At 50.2% G+C, this 17,108-nt stretch overlaps 1 protein-coding gene across 1 annotated transcript in view; it reads left to right on the forward strand.

The window, feature by feature from the left end:
* The window catches only part of LOC129045918 (cadherin-23-like), a 56,914-nt gene that overhangs the window by 34,959 nt on the left and 4,847 nt on the right, over positions 1 to 17,108 (forward strand). The window contains exons 5-10 of the mRNA XM_064595535.1: positions 8,324 to 8,545; positions 8,820 to 8,939; positions 9,610 to 9,790; positions 14,576 to 14,709; positions 15,162 to 15,371; positions 15,914 to 16,021. Coding sequence (XP_064451605.1) covers positions 8,324 to 8,545; positions 8,820 to 8,939; positions 9,610 to 9,790; positions 14,576 to 14,709; positions 15,162 to 15,371; positions 15,914 to 16,021 — 975 coding nt within the window. The remainder of the gene's footprint in view (positions 1 to 8,323; positions 8,546 to 8,819; positions 8,940 to 9,609; positions 9,791 to 14,575; positions 14,710 to 15,161; positions 15,372 to 15,913; positions 16,022 to 17,108) is intronic.

Raw genomic sequence — 17,108 nt, forward strand, 5'->3', positions numbered from 1 at the left:
TCCCGCCTCCCCTCTCCCTCAGGGCTCAACTCAAGTCCTTCCCCTTCCCCAAGGGTCCTGAGCTTCCCCACTGGGCACCCCTCCAGGCCTCACTGTTCACACTCCCTTCCGCTGTCACACCCAAGTTGCCAACCAGCTGATTTGCACCTGGGCATACCTGTCTGCCTGAGCTAGACTGTGAACTTTGGGGGACCAGAGCCTCTGCCTGAGGATTCTGAGTCCCTGGCCCAAAATTGGGCACAGAGAAGGTGTTTAAAGCACTCTTATCTGAATGGACAAACGGATAACTGAGCAAGGGGCTTCCTAAATGAAGGAATGGGGGTGGCAGTGGCTAGGGCCAGGGGTCAGGGGAAGGAGGGGCACAGCCATTGTACTGTTTACTCCAGCCTTGCTGAAGCTTCTAAGGGCTTTGATGGCCCACTAGCTGTCTTGAGCTCACACGGCCCCAGGCTGAAGGACAGAGGACAGCCAGAGTCCACCTGGGGTGGGAATCAGGGTAGTGGAACTGAATGGTAGCCAGGAATTCTGGGTGCCCCCTGGGTGACTTCGCCCTAGTGAGAGGCTCTCTGGGAGCTCTCAGTCCTCATCCTGGGACGGGAAGGCTATACAGAGGAAAGGTGGGCGTCGTGCTTTTATTACATGGCCAGTCCCCCTGAGACGGGCCAGAGACTGCCAGGACATAACTGGGTCCTTCATCATGATCCTGACCTTGTGACCCCATGTTGGGAAACAGCCCAGGGCCTTTCCTTTTGGCAAAGTGTTAGCTCTTCTACCCATAGGAGGAAGAAAACCGATTGCAATCAGGTGGATCCTGGGCCCTCTTCCATCCGCGGCCAGCTTCTGACAGAGGTGAGGTGGGGAGTCACTGAAGGGTGACACCCTAGAGCACCTGGCCTCTCCCAGACCACCCTTGAGACCAGACTCCCTCGGTTCCAGCGCCTAGAAGGTGGATAAAGAGAGCACGGGATTATCTATCGGGAGGGAAGCCACGGCCAGCCGTCCCCTCCTTCAGTGGGCTAGAACACCTGAGCTCCCCTCCACTTCCTTCCTCCCTGCCCCACTGCCAACTAGTGAGCCTCCTGGGTTTGCATCAGAGTGAGACACAGAGGCATTGCCCAAGGTGTGGGCATGTCCAGAAACCTGAAGCACTGTTTCCTAAGTGCCAGGGCAGGAAGGACTCAGCTGGGAGGGCCTTTGGGGCACTGACTTCCTCCTTATTCCAGAGGCCGCAGGAAGCCAGACCCACCTCTCCCTCCCACGCTCAGGCCTGGTTGCAGAGAGAAGGGGCTCTGTGGGGCAGCCCCTTCTCCCAGCCCCTGCAACCTCCCTGTTGGTAAGACCAACTTCTGGGAGTCTGGGGAAGTGGGGCAGGCCAGCACCACGACTCCCTTCTGTGAGGCTGGAAAGAGCCCCTTCCCTGCAAGGTGGCACTCTTGGGCTCTACTGTCATCTCAGAGGTCTTGGGAGGACTCCATGCGGGGCTCCTGTGGGTGGTGAGTGCTCACAGCTGCATCCAGGACCATGCGGAGCCATGAAATGAACACTGGCCTTCCTAGATGGTCATCTTTTCTCCAGCATTTGAGGCATCCACCCTTTATTGACATATAATTGACATACAATATTCTACTAGTTTCGAGTGTATATCCTAGCGATTCAATATTTTATACATTGTGAAGTGATCCCTGGGCTAAGTCTAGTCACCATCTGTCACCATACAAAGTTATTGCAATATTATTGACTCTATCCTCTATGCTGTACTTTTCATCCCCGCGGCTTATTTATTTTGTAAGTGGAAGTTTGTACCCCTTAATCCCCTTCACCTAGTTCACCTGCCCCCCCCACCCCTCCCCGCTCTGGTAACCAGCAATTTGTTCCTGTATCTGTAAGTCTGTTTCTGTTTCATTTTGTTCTGTTTGTTCGTTTGTGTTTTTTATTCTACACGTAAATGAAGTCATATGGCATTTTTCTTTCTTTATCTGACTTATTTCACTTAGCATAATATTCTCTAGATCCATCCATGTTTTCACAATGGCAAGATTTCATTTTTTAATGGCTGAGTCATCTTCCATTGTATATATATACCACATCTTCTGTATCTGTTCATCTATCAGTGGACACTTGGGTTGCTTCCATAATTTGGCCATTGTAAATAATGCTGCCATAAACATCTGGGTACATGTATCCCTTGGAATTAGTGTTTCTGTATTTTGGGGGTAAATACCCAGTAGTGTGATTACTGGATCATACAGTAGTTCTATTTTTAACTTTTTGAGGAACCTCCATACGGTTTTCCACAGTTTGCATTCCCACCAACAATGCACAATCGTTCCTTTTTCTCCACATCCTCACCAACACTTGTTTCGTGTGTGTGTGTGTGTGTTTTATTTTATTTATTTATTTATTTTTTTTTTTTTTAAAGATTTTATTTATTTATTTGAGACAGAATGAGAGAGAGAGAGCACATGAGAGGGGTGAGGGTCAGAGGGAGAAGCAGGCTCCCCGCCGAGCAGGGAGCCCGATGTGGGACTCGATCCCGGGACTCCAGGATCATGACCTGAGCCGAAGGCAGTCGCTTAACCAACTGAGCCACCCAGGCGCCCCTGTGTGTTTTATTTTAGCCACTCTGACAGGTGTAAGGTGGTATCTCATCGTGGTTTTGATTTGTATTTCCCTGATGATGAGTGATGTTGAGCATCTTTCCATGTGTCTGTTTTCCATCTGGATGTCTTCTTTGGAGAAATGTCCGTTCATTTCTTCTGCCCATTTTTTTAATTGGATTATTTGTTTGGGGAGTGTTGAATTGTTTAAGTTCTTTGTATATTTTGGATACTAACCCTTTATCGGATATGTCACTTGCAAATATCTTCTCCCATTCTATAGGTTGCCTTTTAGTTTTGTTGATTGTTTCCTTCCCTGTATAGAAGCTTTTTATTTTGATGTAGTCCCAATAGTTTATTTTTGGTTTCATTTTTCTTGCCACAGGAGACATATCTAGAAAACTGTTGCTACGGCCGATGTCAGAGACATTATTGCCTGTGCTCTCTGCTAGGATTTTTATGGTTTCAGGTCTCACATTTAGGTCTTTCATCCATTTTGAATTTATTTTTGTGTTTGGTGTAAAAAAGTGGTCTAGTTTCATTCTTCTGCATGTAGCTGCCCAGTTTTCCCAGTACCATTTGTCGAAGAGATTTTTTTCCCACTGAATATTCTTTCCTGCTTTGTCAAAGACTAATTGACCATATAATTGTGGGTTTATTTCTGGGACTTCTATTCTGTTCCATTGAACTAGAACACTTGTGATTTTTCTTTTTCTTTTTTTTTTTTTTTTTGTCTTTTTGATAAGAGCCATAATGACAGGTATAAGGTGATATCTCATTGTGGTTTTGATTTTGCATTTCCGTGATGATGAGTAATGTTGAGCATCTTTTCATGTGCCTATTGGCCGTCAGTATGTCTTCTTTAGAGAAATGTTTATTCAGGGTGCCTGGGTGGCTCAGTCATTAAGCGTCTGCCTTCAGCTCAGGTCGTGATCCCAGGGTCCTGGGATTGAGCTTTGCATCAGGCTGCCTGCTCCGCGCGAAGCCTGCTTCTCCCTCTCCCACTCCTCCTGCTTGTGTTCCCTTTCTAGCTGTCTCTCTCTGTCAAATAAATAAATAAAATCTTTTTAAAAAATGTCTATCAAGCCCTCTGCACATTTTTTATTCGGGTTATCTGGTTGTTAAGGTGTGAGTTTTTTATATATTTTAGATATTAACCCCTTATTGGAGATATGATTTGCAATTATCTTCTCCCATTTAGTAGTTGCCTTTTTGTTTTGTTGATGGTTTGTATGCAAACTTTTTTGTTTGATGTAGTCCTGTTTGTTTATTTTAGCCTTTGTTGCCCTTGCCTCAAGGGAGTGAGCCAAAAAAAAATATTGCTAAGACTGATGTCAAAGAGCTCACTGCTTAGGTTCTCTTCTAGGAATTTTGTGGTTTCAGGTCTTACATTCAAGTCTTTAATCCATTTTAAATTTCTTCCCATTGTATATTCTTGCCTCCTTTGTCATAGATTAATTGACCATATATGCCTGAGGTTTTTTCTGGACTCTCTGTTTTATTCTATTCATCATCTGTGTGTCTGTTTTTGTGTCAGTATCACACTATTATGATTACTGTAGCTTTGTAGTACAGTTTGAAACCAGGGGTCATGATCTTCCCAGTTCTGTCCTTTTTCAAGATTGCTTTGGCTATTGGGGGTCTTTTGTGGTTTCATACAAATTTTAGGATTCTTTGTTCTAGTTCTGTGAAAAATGCCTTTGGTATTTTGATAGGGATTGCACTGAATCTGTGGATTCCTTTGGATATTACGGACATTTTAACAATATTAATTCTTACAATCCATGAGCGTGGTATATCTTTCCATTTTTTGTGTGTCATCTTCAATTCCTTTCATTAATGTCTTACAGGTCTTTCACTTCCTTGGTTAAAATTATTCCCAGGTATTTTATTCTCTATGATGTAATTGTAAATGGGATTGTTTTCTTAATTTCTCTTTATGATAGCTTATTATTAGTACATAGAAACAATCAATTCATGTATGTCGATTTTGTATCCTGTGACTTTATTGAATTCATTTATTAGTTCTTTTTTTTTTTTAAGATTTTATTTATTTATTTGACAGAGAGACATAGTGAGAGAGGGAATTGAAGCAGGGGGAGTGGGAGAGGGAGAAGCAGGCTTCCTGCTGAGCAGGGAACCCAATGTGGGGCTCCATCCCAGGACGCTGGGATCATGACCTGAGCTGAAGGCAGATGCTTAATGACTGAGCCACCCAGGTGCCCCTCGTTTATCAGTTCTAATAGTTTTTTGGTGGAGTTGTTAAGGTTTTCTATGTATAGTAGCATGTCATCTGCAAATAATAACAGTTTTATTTCTTCCATTCCCAATTTGGATGCCATTTATTTCTTTTTCTTGTCTAATTGCTGTGGCTAAGACTTCCAATACTATATTGAATAAAAGTGGTAAGAGTGGACATTCTTGTCTTATTTCTGATCTTAGAGGAAAAGCTTTCCGCTTTTTGACATTGATGATGCTAGCTGTGGTTTTGTTATATATGGCCTTTATTGTGATGAAGTATGTTCCTTCTATACAATTTTGTTTAGAGTTTTTATCATAAATGGGTGTTGAATTTTGTCAGATGCTCTTTTTGCCTCTATTGAGATTATCATATGATTTTTATCCTTCGTTTTGCTAACATAGTGTATCAGGTTGATTGCTCTGTGGATGTCGAACCATTCTCACATCCCTGGAATAAATGCCACTTGATTGTGGTGTGTGATCCTTTTAATGTATCGTTGAATTCAGTTTGCTAATTGTTGAGGATTTTTGCATCTATGTTCACCAGGGATATTGGCCTGTAATTTTCTTTTTTCATGATGTCTTTGCCTGGTTTTGTATCAGGGCAATCCCAGCCTCACAAAATAAGTTTGGAAGCATTCCTTCCTCTTCAACTTTTTAGAATAATTGAGGAGGTTAACTCCTAACTCTTCTTTAAATATTTGGCAGAATTTACCTGCAAAGCTGTCTGGTGCTGGACTTTTGTTTTGGGAGGAGTTTTAAAATTACTGATTAAATTTTATTACTTGTAATCAGTCTATTCCAATTTTCTGTTTCTTCATAATTCCATCTCAAAAGATTACATTTCCTACTTTTTAGTTTCATTGACCTTGCTATTGTTTTTTAAGTCTCTGCTTATTGCCACTCTGGTCTTTATTTCTTCCTTTTACTAACTTTGGGCTTTGATTGTTCTTTTTCTAGTCCCTTTAGGTATAAAGTTAAATTGTTTATTTGGGATTTTCTCTTGTTTCTTGAGGTACACCTGTATAACTATGAACTTTCCTCTTAGAACTGTTTTTGCTTTCTCCCACAAATTTTAGAAAGTTGTATTTTCATTTTCATTCATCTCAAGGTATTTATTTTCCCTTTGATTTCTTCATGGACCCATTGTTGTTTAGTAACATGTTGTTTAGCCTTTACGTATTTGTGTTTTTTTTAAGTTTTCTTCTTGTAATTGATTTCTGGTTTCATACGCTCATGGTCAGAAAAGATGCTTGATATGATTTCAGTCTTCTTGAATCAAGACTTGTTTTGTGGCCTAACATGTGATCTATCCTGGAGAATGATCCATGTGCACTTAAAAAGAATGTGTATTCTGTAGTTTGGGGATGAAATGTTCTGTATATACCTATTAAGTCCATCGGGTCTAATGTGTAGTTTAAGGCCAATATCTCCTTGTTGATTTTCTGTCTGGATGACCTATCCATTGATGTAAGTGGGGCATTGAAGTCCTCTACTATTATTGTATTACTGTCCATTTTTTAAAATCCCTATGAGCTTTCAAAGATAACATGAGAGATTTTGAAGATATTTCCTTCTTAAGACAGACACTCCAGAGTATTCCTCAGACTTTGTGCAAGTTCCCTCTCTGGTAGAAAAGTTTGAGCAATGTTAAAATAATGCATTTCCCCTCTCTGTGTGATTATTGTTTTTATAAAGACTCATTGAGATTCTAAGACCCAGAAGAATGCCTCCCCGATGGTGGGATTTAGTCCACGTGACTGATGACAGCAGACCAGAACTCCAGAATATTTGAGCTGGAAGGAACTGTAGATATCAAGTCAGGTTCTTTATTAACAGAAAAGGTCCAAAAAAGGAAATGGGATATGCCCAAGGTCACAGAGCTCCATCTCAAGAGTGCCAACCCTACCTGCTTTGGAAACAACTTTAGCAACCACCTAACACCCACGCCTCCAAGATCCACAGCTGCAGCTCAGTGGACTCATTGCCTCCTCAGGGGCAATGAAAATCTTCTTGGGTTTAGGTCTGCTGCCCACCTGTCCCTCCACAGGTGGTTCTAGAGCCACCCAAGGTGGGTTCCAAAGCCCCAGGAAAAAGAGGTGCACAAGCTGTCTACATCCAGCTTTTTGTATCATTTGCTTTCTGTTCTGTGGCCTTGGCAATGGTCTAGTCATATTCTCTCTACCCAGACATCTTTGCAGTTATTATAAACTTATTATCTTATATTAGTCACTAATCATAGCTTGTATTAGTCAAGGTCCCAGCAGGAAACAGATGGCACACTCAGGGCTCAACTGAAGAGAGTTTAATGGGGGGACTGTTTACAGACAGCTGGTGAAGCACCAATAGACTAGCAACTGCAGGAAGCCATTACCACCCACACATCCAAAAGGACAATAAGAGGAGGTGAGTTGCATGAGCCCAGTGGGAGCTGGAGTCATGGGAGAAGGGCCACCCAGCAGGAAAAACACAGCCACTGGCAGAACTACAGGGAGGAAAGGAAGGAATGTGGAAGAAATGCCCCACCTCTCTTTCTTCCCTCCTCCTGGCTTCTGCCAGGACCTCCTGTTGGTGAAACCCATCTGGAAGCCAGATGGCAAGGGAGCCCAGATGAGATGGCCCACAGGGGATGTCCTCCCAGGTGGAGAAGCAGAGAATGGAAGGGGGGCAGCGCGAGGGACAGAGAATATCAGCACGTGACTAATTTCCTTCTCTCATTTATTTACTCTGCTCGCAAAATGCCACATCTGTCATCTCTCTATGGTTCTTGAGTGCCGATCACTGAGTTCCAACTGGCTGGACATTCCATGTGGTCTGATTAGACCAAGTATCAGCCAGAAATGGCCAATTGCAGGAGAACATGTTGCAGAAAATGTTGTTGCAGTGAAGTCATGTTCTGTAAGCTTTATTCTTCATGGTTCAACAAATTCTGCCCATTTAAGTGCCCGAAACCCAATGTCTTCCCTTTTAAAAATGCTGAAAATGGGTATTTCTTCATTTACATGAGCAGTGGGTGAAGCTTAATACGGTGTTGGACTGAGAACATCACATTCATGCCTTTGGTGATCTGGCAGGAGGCCCAGGGTCAGTAAGGCCCCAGCCCAACCAAAGCTGTCGCTGGGGGTGGTTACTAGGGTTCATCTCATACACTAATTTGAATCGCTAGGTCGCTGTGCTGACAAGGATCATGAGGCTGTTTCTAGCCTCAGCAGTGCCACGATTGATTAGTGATGTCTGCTGTGGACACAGACAAAGCTATGGTGGTGCCATCTTGGACCTAAACTGTTACCTAGCTTGGCTTTTGGAGGAACCTCTCTGATTTCCTCCTCTACCAGCCTGTGACTTCCTACCCTCTCATTCTTCTTTCTTTCTCTCACCATATTGGATCATTCTAAGTGATCCCAGCCTAGGAGACTATCCAGCCAGGTCCATCTCGACCCCTCTAGCTAGCTGACCAAGGAACCTGACCACACTCTTCTTCACAGGCCACCACTCACGTGTACGTGACCATCGTGGACGAGAACGATAATGCACCAGTGTTCCAGCAGCCCCACTACGAGATCTTACTGGATGAGGGCCCAGACACAATCAACACTAGCCTCCTCACCATCCAGGCGCTAGACCTGGACGAAGGGCCCAATGGCACAGTAAACTATGCCATTGTTGCAGGCAATATCATCAACACCTTCCGTATCGACAGACACACGGTCAGCAACTGATGGTGGGGTTTAGGAGGAGGCTCAGGTGGCTAAGGGGATTGGAAGGGACCTCAATGACATCATGGGAGGTGGGAGCAGAGCAAAGATGGAGTCTGGGAGGAAAGTGTGGGGGCAGCCAGTGCAGAAGGAAGCAAAGCTTGTGGGATGGCAACAGGGGTTCCCCATCATGGCCGGGATGTCAGAGCACGCTTCCTGGGGTGGTCTGAGGTGCCCCAGACCCACCACCCATTGATCCACCCTTGTCCCCTCTGTTATCCCCCAGGGTGTCATCACTGCTGCCAAGGAACTGGACTATGAGATTAGCCATGGCCACTACACTCTGATCGTCACTGCCACGGACCAGTGCCCGATCTTGTCTCAGCGCCTCACCTCTACCACCACGGTGGGTGGGTGGGACATAGCCTCAACGTGGGGGAGGACAGGGCCCAGAAAGCTCTAATGGGGAAGGGGAAAAGGGAAGATTGTCCAGGAGAAACACCTAAATCCAAGAGCCCTGTCCTGGTCTTGGCAACTCAGCCAAATTTGCTGTGTGACTTTGAGGAGGTTACTGAACTTCTCTGCGTGGCTGCATCTGTCAGACAGATGATGACACCTGCCTTCCTCCCCTTCATGGGAAGAGTACAAACTCTGGTCAAACCAACAGAAGCTCATACCCCTGCTCTTCGGCTCCCTAGCTGTGTGACTCTAGGCAAGTCATTTAGCCTGCCTGAGCTGCGTTTTCCGCCTCCATGAAATGGAGATAGTAGAGACTTGTCAGGGCTGTGGGCAGAGTGGATGAGACCATGGGAAATGACCATAGTGGGGCAATAAATAGAAATGTGTAGCATTATTATGAACAATACGACGATTATGCCCATAAAAAGGCTTTGACAATGACAGTAACTTATCCATAGGCATAGCTTAAAAGCCCCCCCAACCAACCATGATCCCTGAGGATTCTTGCATCAGCCCCCTGAGACAGGATTATCAGACCCACTTTACAGATGAGGGAACTGGGCTCAGCACAGGGCTAGCCGGGATGCAGCCCCAGCTATGCTTGTCCACCATCTCAGGCACTTGTGAACGTGAATGACATCAATGACAATGTGCCCACCTTTCCCCGAGACTACGAGGGGCCGTTTGATGTCACCGAGGGCCAGCCGGGGCCCCGAGTGTGGACCTTCCTGGCCCACGACCAGGACTCAGGCCCCAACGGGCAGGTGGAATACAGCATCGTGGATGGAGACCCTCTGGGTGAGTGGGGCCTGAGCCAGGCATGGAGGGCAGAACAACCTGGGGGCCTCTGCCCCACCCCACTTAGGAGTCGTGGCCTTGCGCTCTCTGGGCCTCAGTTTCCCCACCCACAAGATGATGGAAATACTCTTCTCCCCACCCCTTCTTCACAGGGATATATGAGAACATTCTGAAATCTGAGACTGGTAGCCTTGGAGGGGTCAGAGACCCCTTTGAGAATCAGATAGAAAATGCCCCTGCGTCATACCCAGAGGAAAGACTCCAGGGCGGAGGGAGGATGAATATCCTTGCCCCAAACCTTCAGGAACCCCCAGATGCATTCAGCACCCAGATTTTTCCACACAACTTGTTACCATGAATAGGCTTCACAGCTACCTCGGTGCTTGTCCTCAGGTGAAGAGCAGGGCTGGCCGTGGCCACAGCGGTTCCTCAAGTCAGTTTCTACTCATTTCTGCTGAGTCAGAATTTCAAACTCAAAGGCCTGCCAGTGTCAGGCCGGGGACACACATGGGGGAAGGGGTCCAGGCAAGACAGTAGGGAGTAGTGGGGGCTGTGATGGCCACGCTCAACTCTGGCCAGTGTGGCTATGTCAACATGCAGGCCCACAGGGGCGAGGTCTTCCCACCTTAAAGACAAAAGCTAGAAATCCAAATCTTTGTGAAACATCCTGATTTTCAATTGATCAATTGATCATTCAATAAATATTTATTGAGCACCTACCATATGCCAATCATATTCCAGGTGCTGAGGATGCGGGATGGTACAAACAGACACGCGTTCCAGTGGGAAGACACAGGCGAGGAACCTAGGTGGCTGAGGAGATAACTTAGTATGTTGGGAGGTGCTAAGTGTTATGGAGAAACATAAAGCCAAGAGATGGGACATGCCAGGCGAAAGCTGCAGTTCTGGATAGGGTGCTCAGGGAGGAGGTGACATTTGAGCAAAGACCTGAAGGAAGGAGGAGCGGGTCATGTGGACATCTGGGGAAGACCATTCCAGGCAGAGGGAACAGCAAGTGCAAAGGCCCTGAGGCCAGACACGCCTGGCATGTTCACATGTGTGAACGCCAGTGGCTGGTGTGAAGTCGAGTGAGCGGAGGAGCAGGAAGGAATGAGGTCAGAGAGGTAGTAGCTCCAGATGTTCTTGGGCCTTGCTAACCATGATGAGGACACGGCTTTGGGTCCGAGTGATCTGGGAACCATAGGAGGGCTTAGAGCACAGGAGGCACACAATTGGACTTAGCTGTTACGAGGGCCACTCCTGATTCCCGTGCTCAGAACAGACCGTTGAGGTTAAGGAGTGGGAGCAGGGGGACCACAGGAGCCTGTTGCAGTCACTCAGGCTACAGATGGTGTAGCTGGAACCAGGCTGCTCGCACCAGAGGTGGTGACGGTGAAGTAGACAGAGCTCGGGTATATCTCAGAGCTGGAACCAACAGGATGTGCTGACTTATTAGATGTGGAGAAAGTCTAAGATGACACCAGGCTTTCGGTCTGAGCAACTGGAGAGAGAGGGCACGACCGTCTGCTTGTGGGGAGGCTGCAGTGGGAGCAGGTGTGGGGGATGAGGGGAGCTCTGAGATGTCAGGTGGGGCTTAGATGCACAAGCCAGGGGTTCAGGAGGGAGGTCTCCGCTGGAGGCAGGTACCTGGGAGCTGTCAGCACAGAGATACGCAAAGCCACGAGAGGCAAGGCCCGCACTGGGGAGGAAGACAGACGAGAGCTCCAAGGGTAGAATCCGCCATCAGGAGGCTAAAACTCCACCTCTGTAGGGCAAGACTTGGAGCCCCTGCTACCCTGAGCTTGCAGGAGGCCACTCCGTTCTGACAGGCCACCCTTTCATGTCCCAAAGTCCCTTCTCTGGCCAAGCCCTGTGTCTTCCTTTCCCAAAACCAGCACAGTGAGGGACTTTCTCTGTTATTCTCACAACCATAGAGGCCTTATCATTGCACGGGAGTTCCAGCGCCTGTTCGGGAGGCTGCCGAAGCTTCATTGAGGGGCGTCTGCCGGCCAAGCGGCTGAGTCCCTTCCTAGCAAGAGGCCCTCACTGCACCCAGCTTTGGGGTACAGGGCTCACACCTGTATCGGAACAAACTGTAGACGGCTCCATACCATGGATTTTTGGAGCCTTGAGCCAAACCTCCCAGTTAAATTGACACATGATCACGGCCAGCCATAGGAATTAAGGGTCATGTGGGGTGTCCCAGGAGACTGAGAGGCACCCCCTACCCACCTGGCGGAGTAAGAGAAGCTTGGAGTCCCCTTCCCCTAGGAAGGAAGAGCCCAAAGATAACTTCAGGATCACAGAGCACTGCCCCATTTCAGGATAGACAAGGGAAGGCTGGGGTGGGGGGGAGGAAGGGGTAACCTGGGGGCATGGCTGAATGGCTCCCACAGGGCACAGCGTCCACTCCCCGCAGCGCCTCCTACCTCCAGGTTCAGTGACACCACGGTGGTAACTTGAAAACCTGACATGCTACGCATCAGGATGGTTTTCTGTGGAGAGCTGGCTGGGTGACACACGGAAGGGAGAGGCACATGCCCTGGGCCACCCAGCTCCCAGCACTGCAGCCTGAGCCTGGAGGGGCTCCTGTGGCTGGGGAGACATCAGGGACGACAGGGTTCTCGCGAGCCCCACCAGGCTCTGCAGAGGACATACGTGGTCAAGCAATAGTTGGGAAACAGGCCCTATGCCCTGGAGCCCCTCCTGCTAACCTTGGCCTTCTCGGGACCTCCAGCTGTCCCTTCCAGTCAAGCCCGCTCCGTCCATCCTCATCCTCCCTGAAAGCCCCCACTTCCTTCAGAGAACTGCCTGGGCTTCCTTTCCGGGTCCCTCTAATGACACCAAGACCTGCCATGGGTCCAGCACACATGACGTCGACCAGGCCTTGTCCGGTCCCAGCGCCACCATGCAATGGTACCTCTTTATTGGCCCATTTTCCATATGAGGACATCGAGGCAAAGCTCAGTCACATGCCCACGGGCACATGGGAGTGAAGTCAGGATGCAGATGGAAAGCCTCTGTATTGAACCCCTGTCTCCAAAAGGAGTGGAATGCTGGGGAGTTCCCTGGGGGCAAGCTGCCGAGAATAATGAGTCCTGGAGTCCTTGGCCTGTCCACCTCTCCAATCTGCGGTCCTTGAGCTGATCTCATGGGGGTCTAGCTTGGGCCCAGTCCCCCAGAGCCTTAGGCCTGGCCTTCTGAGCTCTCAGAACCCTTTTCCTTCCTTCGAGAGGGTGGCTGGCTTTGGAGAAAGGGTCGGAGGCCATCTGTTCACACATGGTCAGGGGCCCAGGTAGGGCTGGGAAACCCCGAGAAAGGGAATCCCCAACTCTTGTGAGACCTTGGAGTGTCAGGCTCAGGAAATCCTGCTTCCGACAGCTTCCACCCCCCTGGGAGGGTGTGGCCTGTGAGGCTGTGGGTGGTGGGGGGCACAAAAGGGCTGTTCGGGAGTCAGGGCAGCAATGGCAGGGGACAGGGATGGTGAGGTAGGATGGGAAGGAGAGGCAGAGGGAATTGTTGGCAGTTAAGGCCCCCATCCTTGCCATGCCCCTGTGTGCTGTGTGTCCACGAGCAAGTCAGTGCCCCACCCTGGGCCTTTCCCCCAGGTGTCAGAGGAAAAGTGAAGGAAGGTTTTTCTCTCTGTCCCCAGTTCCTGGGGCATGCATAGAGGCAGCCCCCCTTCCTCACATCCACCCCACCTCCCTCACTCCCCTTCCCTGCCCTTCTCCTACCCACCCGGGCTCCCATCTGCTCCCCTCTGCCCTTCCCCTCCACCCGCTCCCTGTGCTCAGCCTTCTCTCCCAAACCTCCCGCCCTGGTCCACTCTGATCAGGTGTCTAGAAAGACCACCGTTCCATGGATGCAGCAGGCTGAGGCCCAGAGCCCTGGATTTGAATACTGGTTCTGAAATGAACTTGCTGTGGGAGCTCAGACAAGGTGTCACCCTTCTCCGGACTCTCGATTCATTTTCCAAAGGACACAAGGGCCTGGGTGGTCTCTGAGGTCCCTTCCAGGCCAGTCTGAGAATCTGAGGTTCTTGCTGTAGACACTCTCATACATCCGGCCCCCTCGGCCAGGCCGAAATGAGGACTGAAGCCAAAGGGCCAGCTGAGGGCTTTCCAAAACATCAAAGACAAGAAGTCAGGTCTGACGAGAGGCCAAGAGGTGGCCCCGGGCCTGGCAGAACCCTGTTGACAGACCAGCTGTGGCTCAAGACCAGGGCTGTATGGAGGGCAGCTGGGGGCTTCCCTGCCCTCAGTCACTTCCGCTCTGTCCTGCCCTGTGCATCACCACTAGCAAGCCGTCCCTTGGGAGTAAGCTTTGCCCTTTCCCCATTTTCCAAGACATGGTATCTGGAAGGGGTTGTACATCACCAAGTACCCGAGACCTTCATTAATCATTTTCTGATCAAGAGTGGTGAGAGGATGCTTGTGTAGAAAGGGGCCCCCACTTTTTTCGACATAACCGTCTTACTTAGGGTCAGTCCCTGTCCTGCGTGTGGCCCAGGGAAGGGAACTGAACCGGTGTCTCAGGCACGCTGGGGTAGAAGTGGGCCCATGAGCACCTGCAGCCCAAGCAGCAATCTGTCCCCCTCACTCCCGCCCTGCCCAGCCCTTGGCAGGCTCACTGAGGATCTGAAGCTGGGGGCACGGGAGGCCCCGCACCCAGCTGTCCTCCACCCCTGGTGAGTAAGGCTCGCTAGAGGAAGCAGGGAGAGGCCAGGGCTTTCCACAGCTCCTGGCCATTCCCAGCTCACTCCAGCCTCCCCTGGGCAACACCCAGGGGAATTTGTGATCTCTCCTGTGGAGGGGGTACTGCGGGTCCGGAAGGATGTGGAGCTGGACCGGGAGACCATTGCCTTTTACAACCTGACCATCTGTGCCCGCGACAGGGGGGTGCCTCCTCTCAGCTCCACGGTGAGTCTAGGGGCTCCCCTCACTGCCCACCTCAACTCTCCATAGAGGTTCCTATTAATATGCCCACCCTTGTGCCCAGAGAGGCCCCAGGCTGACCTGTAGCCAGTCCAGACCCGCAGAGCCCCTAACAGGCTGGCCAGTGCCTCTCGGGGCTCACTGGGGCCTGGCGGTCATGGCCATTCAGAGCTCTCCCCACCCAGCCAGCCAGGCCTCCGCACCTGTCACTCTGCCGTTTCCCCCCTGCCCTCTGCCCGGCTCTGCCCCTTTGCCCTTTCGGCTTGCTTCTTATCCTCATTTTCATCTTCATGCCTTTTTTATTATCCTTGTCTTCCTCTTCCTCTTCCTTCTCCATGGCCGCCTGCGCCTTTCCTTCGTCAATCACTGCCCCGCCCCCTCGCTCGCCTGCCCCATCTCGCGCCCATCACTTCCTCCTCTTCCCCAACACGCCCCAGATGCTGGTGGGGATTCGGGTGCTGGACATCAATGACAATGACCCTGTGCTGCTGAACCTGCCCATGAACATCACCATCAGTGAGAATAGCCCCGTCTCCAGCTTCGTTGCCCGTGTCCTGGCCAGTGACGCCGACACTGGCTGCAACGCGCTCCTCACCTTCAACATCACCGCAGGCAACCGAGAGCGGGCCTTCTCCATCAACGCCACGGTAGGGAGGCCCCCAGGGTTCCTTCTCAAAAGGAGGGCCCAGCCCTAGAGGCTTTCTGCTCTGCTGTCTGGGCGTCTTCGGGTTCAATTTCCTCCTCGAGCCTCCGTCCTCTGCTGGGACAGGGGAGTCTCTGGGTCGTGTGGAATCTTGGATTTCCAGCTGAGCCATCTCTGGGGTCCCCGTCACCCCCAAGGCTTGCCATGTGCAGAGATGGGGCTGGAGCCTCAGTTCCATTTGGTTTATTACCAAGATGCACCGGGAAGTCCTCATTGTCCTCTTGGAGTATTACCAGCTTCTAGCACCACGGGGTTCTCAGGGGGCCCACCCGTCTCCGAGAGCAAGACCCGGGCATTGGTGGGTCACTCTTGCCCTGGCAAGACCCCGCCAGCCCATGATGGCCTTCTAGACCATATCTGTGGCAATCTGGGGAGAGAATTCACAGCTGCTCCTGGAGCTGCAGGCAAAGCAGTTGGGCATCTGTGGACCAGAGCCTAAAATGGGGGCCAGGTCGCTGCTCAGCTCACGAGCCCTCCACATCCCAGACAGGGGTCATCACCGTGAACCGGCCACTGGACCGCGAGCGGGTCCCAGAGTACAAGCTGACCATTTCCGTGAAGGACAACCCGGAGAACCCACGCATAGCCAGGAGGGTGAGGCCGAGGACACGGGGGAGCAGGGCTGCAGGCTGGAGGTGGCAGGCAGCATGCCGGGGGGCTAGATGCTCAGGTGTCCAAGTGAGCCCGTGCCGGGTTCAAATCCCAGTTCTACCTGGCATTGGGTGTGTGGCTTTGACAGGCAGATTTCTCTCCTACCCCATTTTCCTTCTCTTCTGCAAAATGAAGACTATCCCTACCCCAAAGTTGTGGAAGGGACTAGAAGGAGCCAATATCTATACAGTCATCAGCACTGTGCCTGGCACGTGGCAAACACTCAGTGAACACCAGCTATCCTCTTTTCTCCCAAACCACTGATACTTGGGCACACACCACCCATCACCACCCCCTCGCTCGCCTGCCCCATCTCGCGCCCATCACTTCCTCCTCTTCCCCAACGCACCCCAGAGGCTGGTGGGGATTCGGGTGCTGGACATCAATGACAATGACCCTGTGCTGCTGAACCTGCCCATGAACAGCAGCATTGAGTGGCGGGAGATGGGAAGCTGGGAGGCTGGACCCCCTCCCCGCACACTGCTACCTCGCCCTGTGGTTTTGAATAACCACCCCACCTCTGGGCCTTGGTTTGCTCAGCTCTGCAACAGAGATAGCATCCAGGGGTATGGAGAGGTTCTAAGATAAGGACCCTACTGTGGTTTTTGAAAGGCACAAGGTACAGCACTGGGGGAGAGTTTGGCTGGGCCCAGACTGGGGTATCTGGCAGACCTGCAGGGTCTGAAAACCAAGAGTCATCTTCCTGCCTGAATTCCTTCCTTACCAGGAGATGGAACATGATTAAATGCCAATTGCGTCCACCCTGTTCACTTCACAATACCTCTGTGAAGGAGTTAGGATTCCCATTTGCCAGACTGGAAAACTGAGGCCCGGATAGGGGGAACGATTTGCCCAAGGCCGCCAAGTGAGCTGCTAGCACAGCAGGGACTTGAACCCCGGTCTCTGGACCCTGAGTGTGGGCTTTTTAATCCTCTACCTCTGCGCCTCAACCCCCCACCTACCAACCCTCCTCCCACTGGAACATTTTGCTAGAACATGGCCTACAACCTAACCCTCCCTTGTGCCTCCC

Source organism: Mirounga angustirostris, unplaced genomic scaffold (genome assembly GCF_029215605.1).
Source record: "Mirounga angustirostris isolate CCGP_5_RB_7025 unplaced genomic scaffold, mMirAng1.0.hap1 SCAF_6, whole genome shotgun sequence".
Taxonomy (NCBI): Eukaryota; Metazoa; Chordata; class Mammalia; order Carnivora; family Phocidae; genus Mirounga; species Mirounga angustirostris.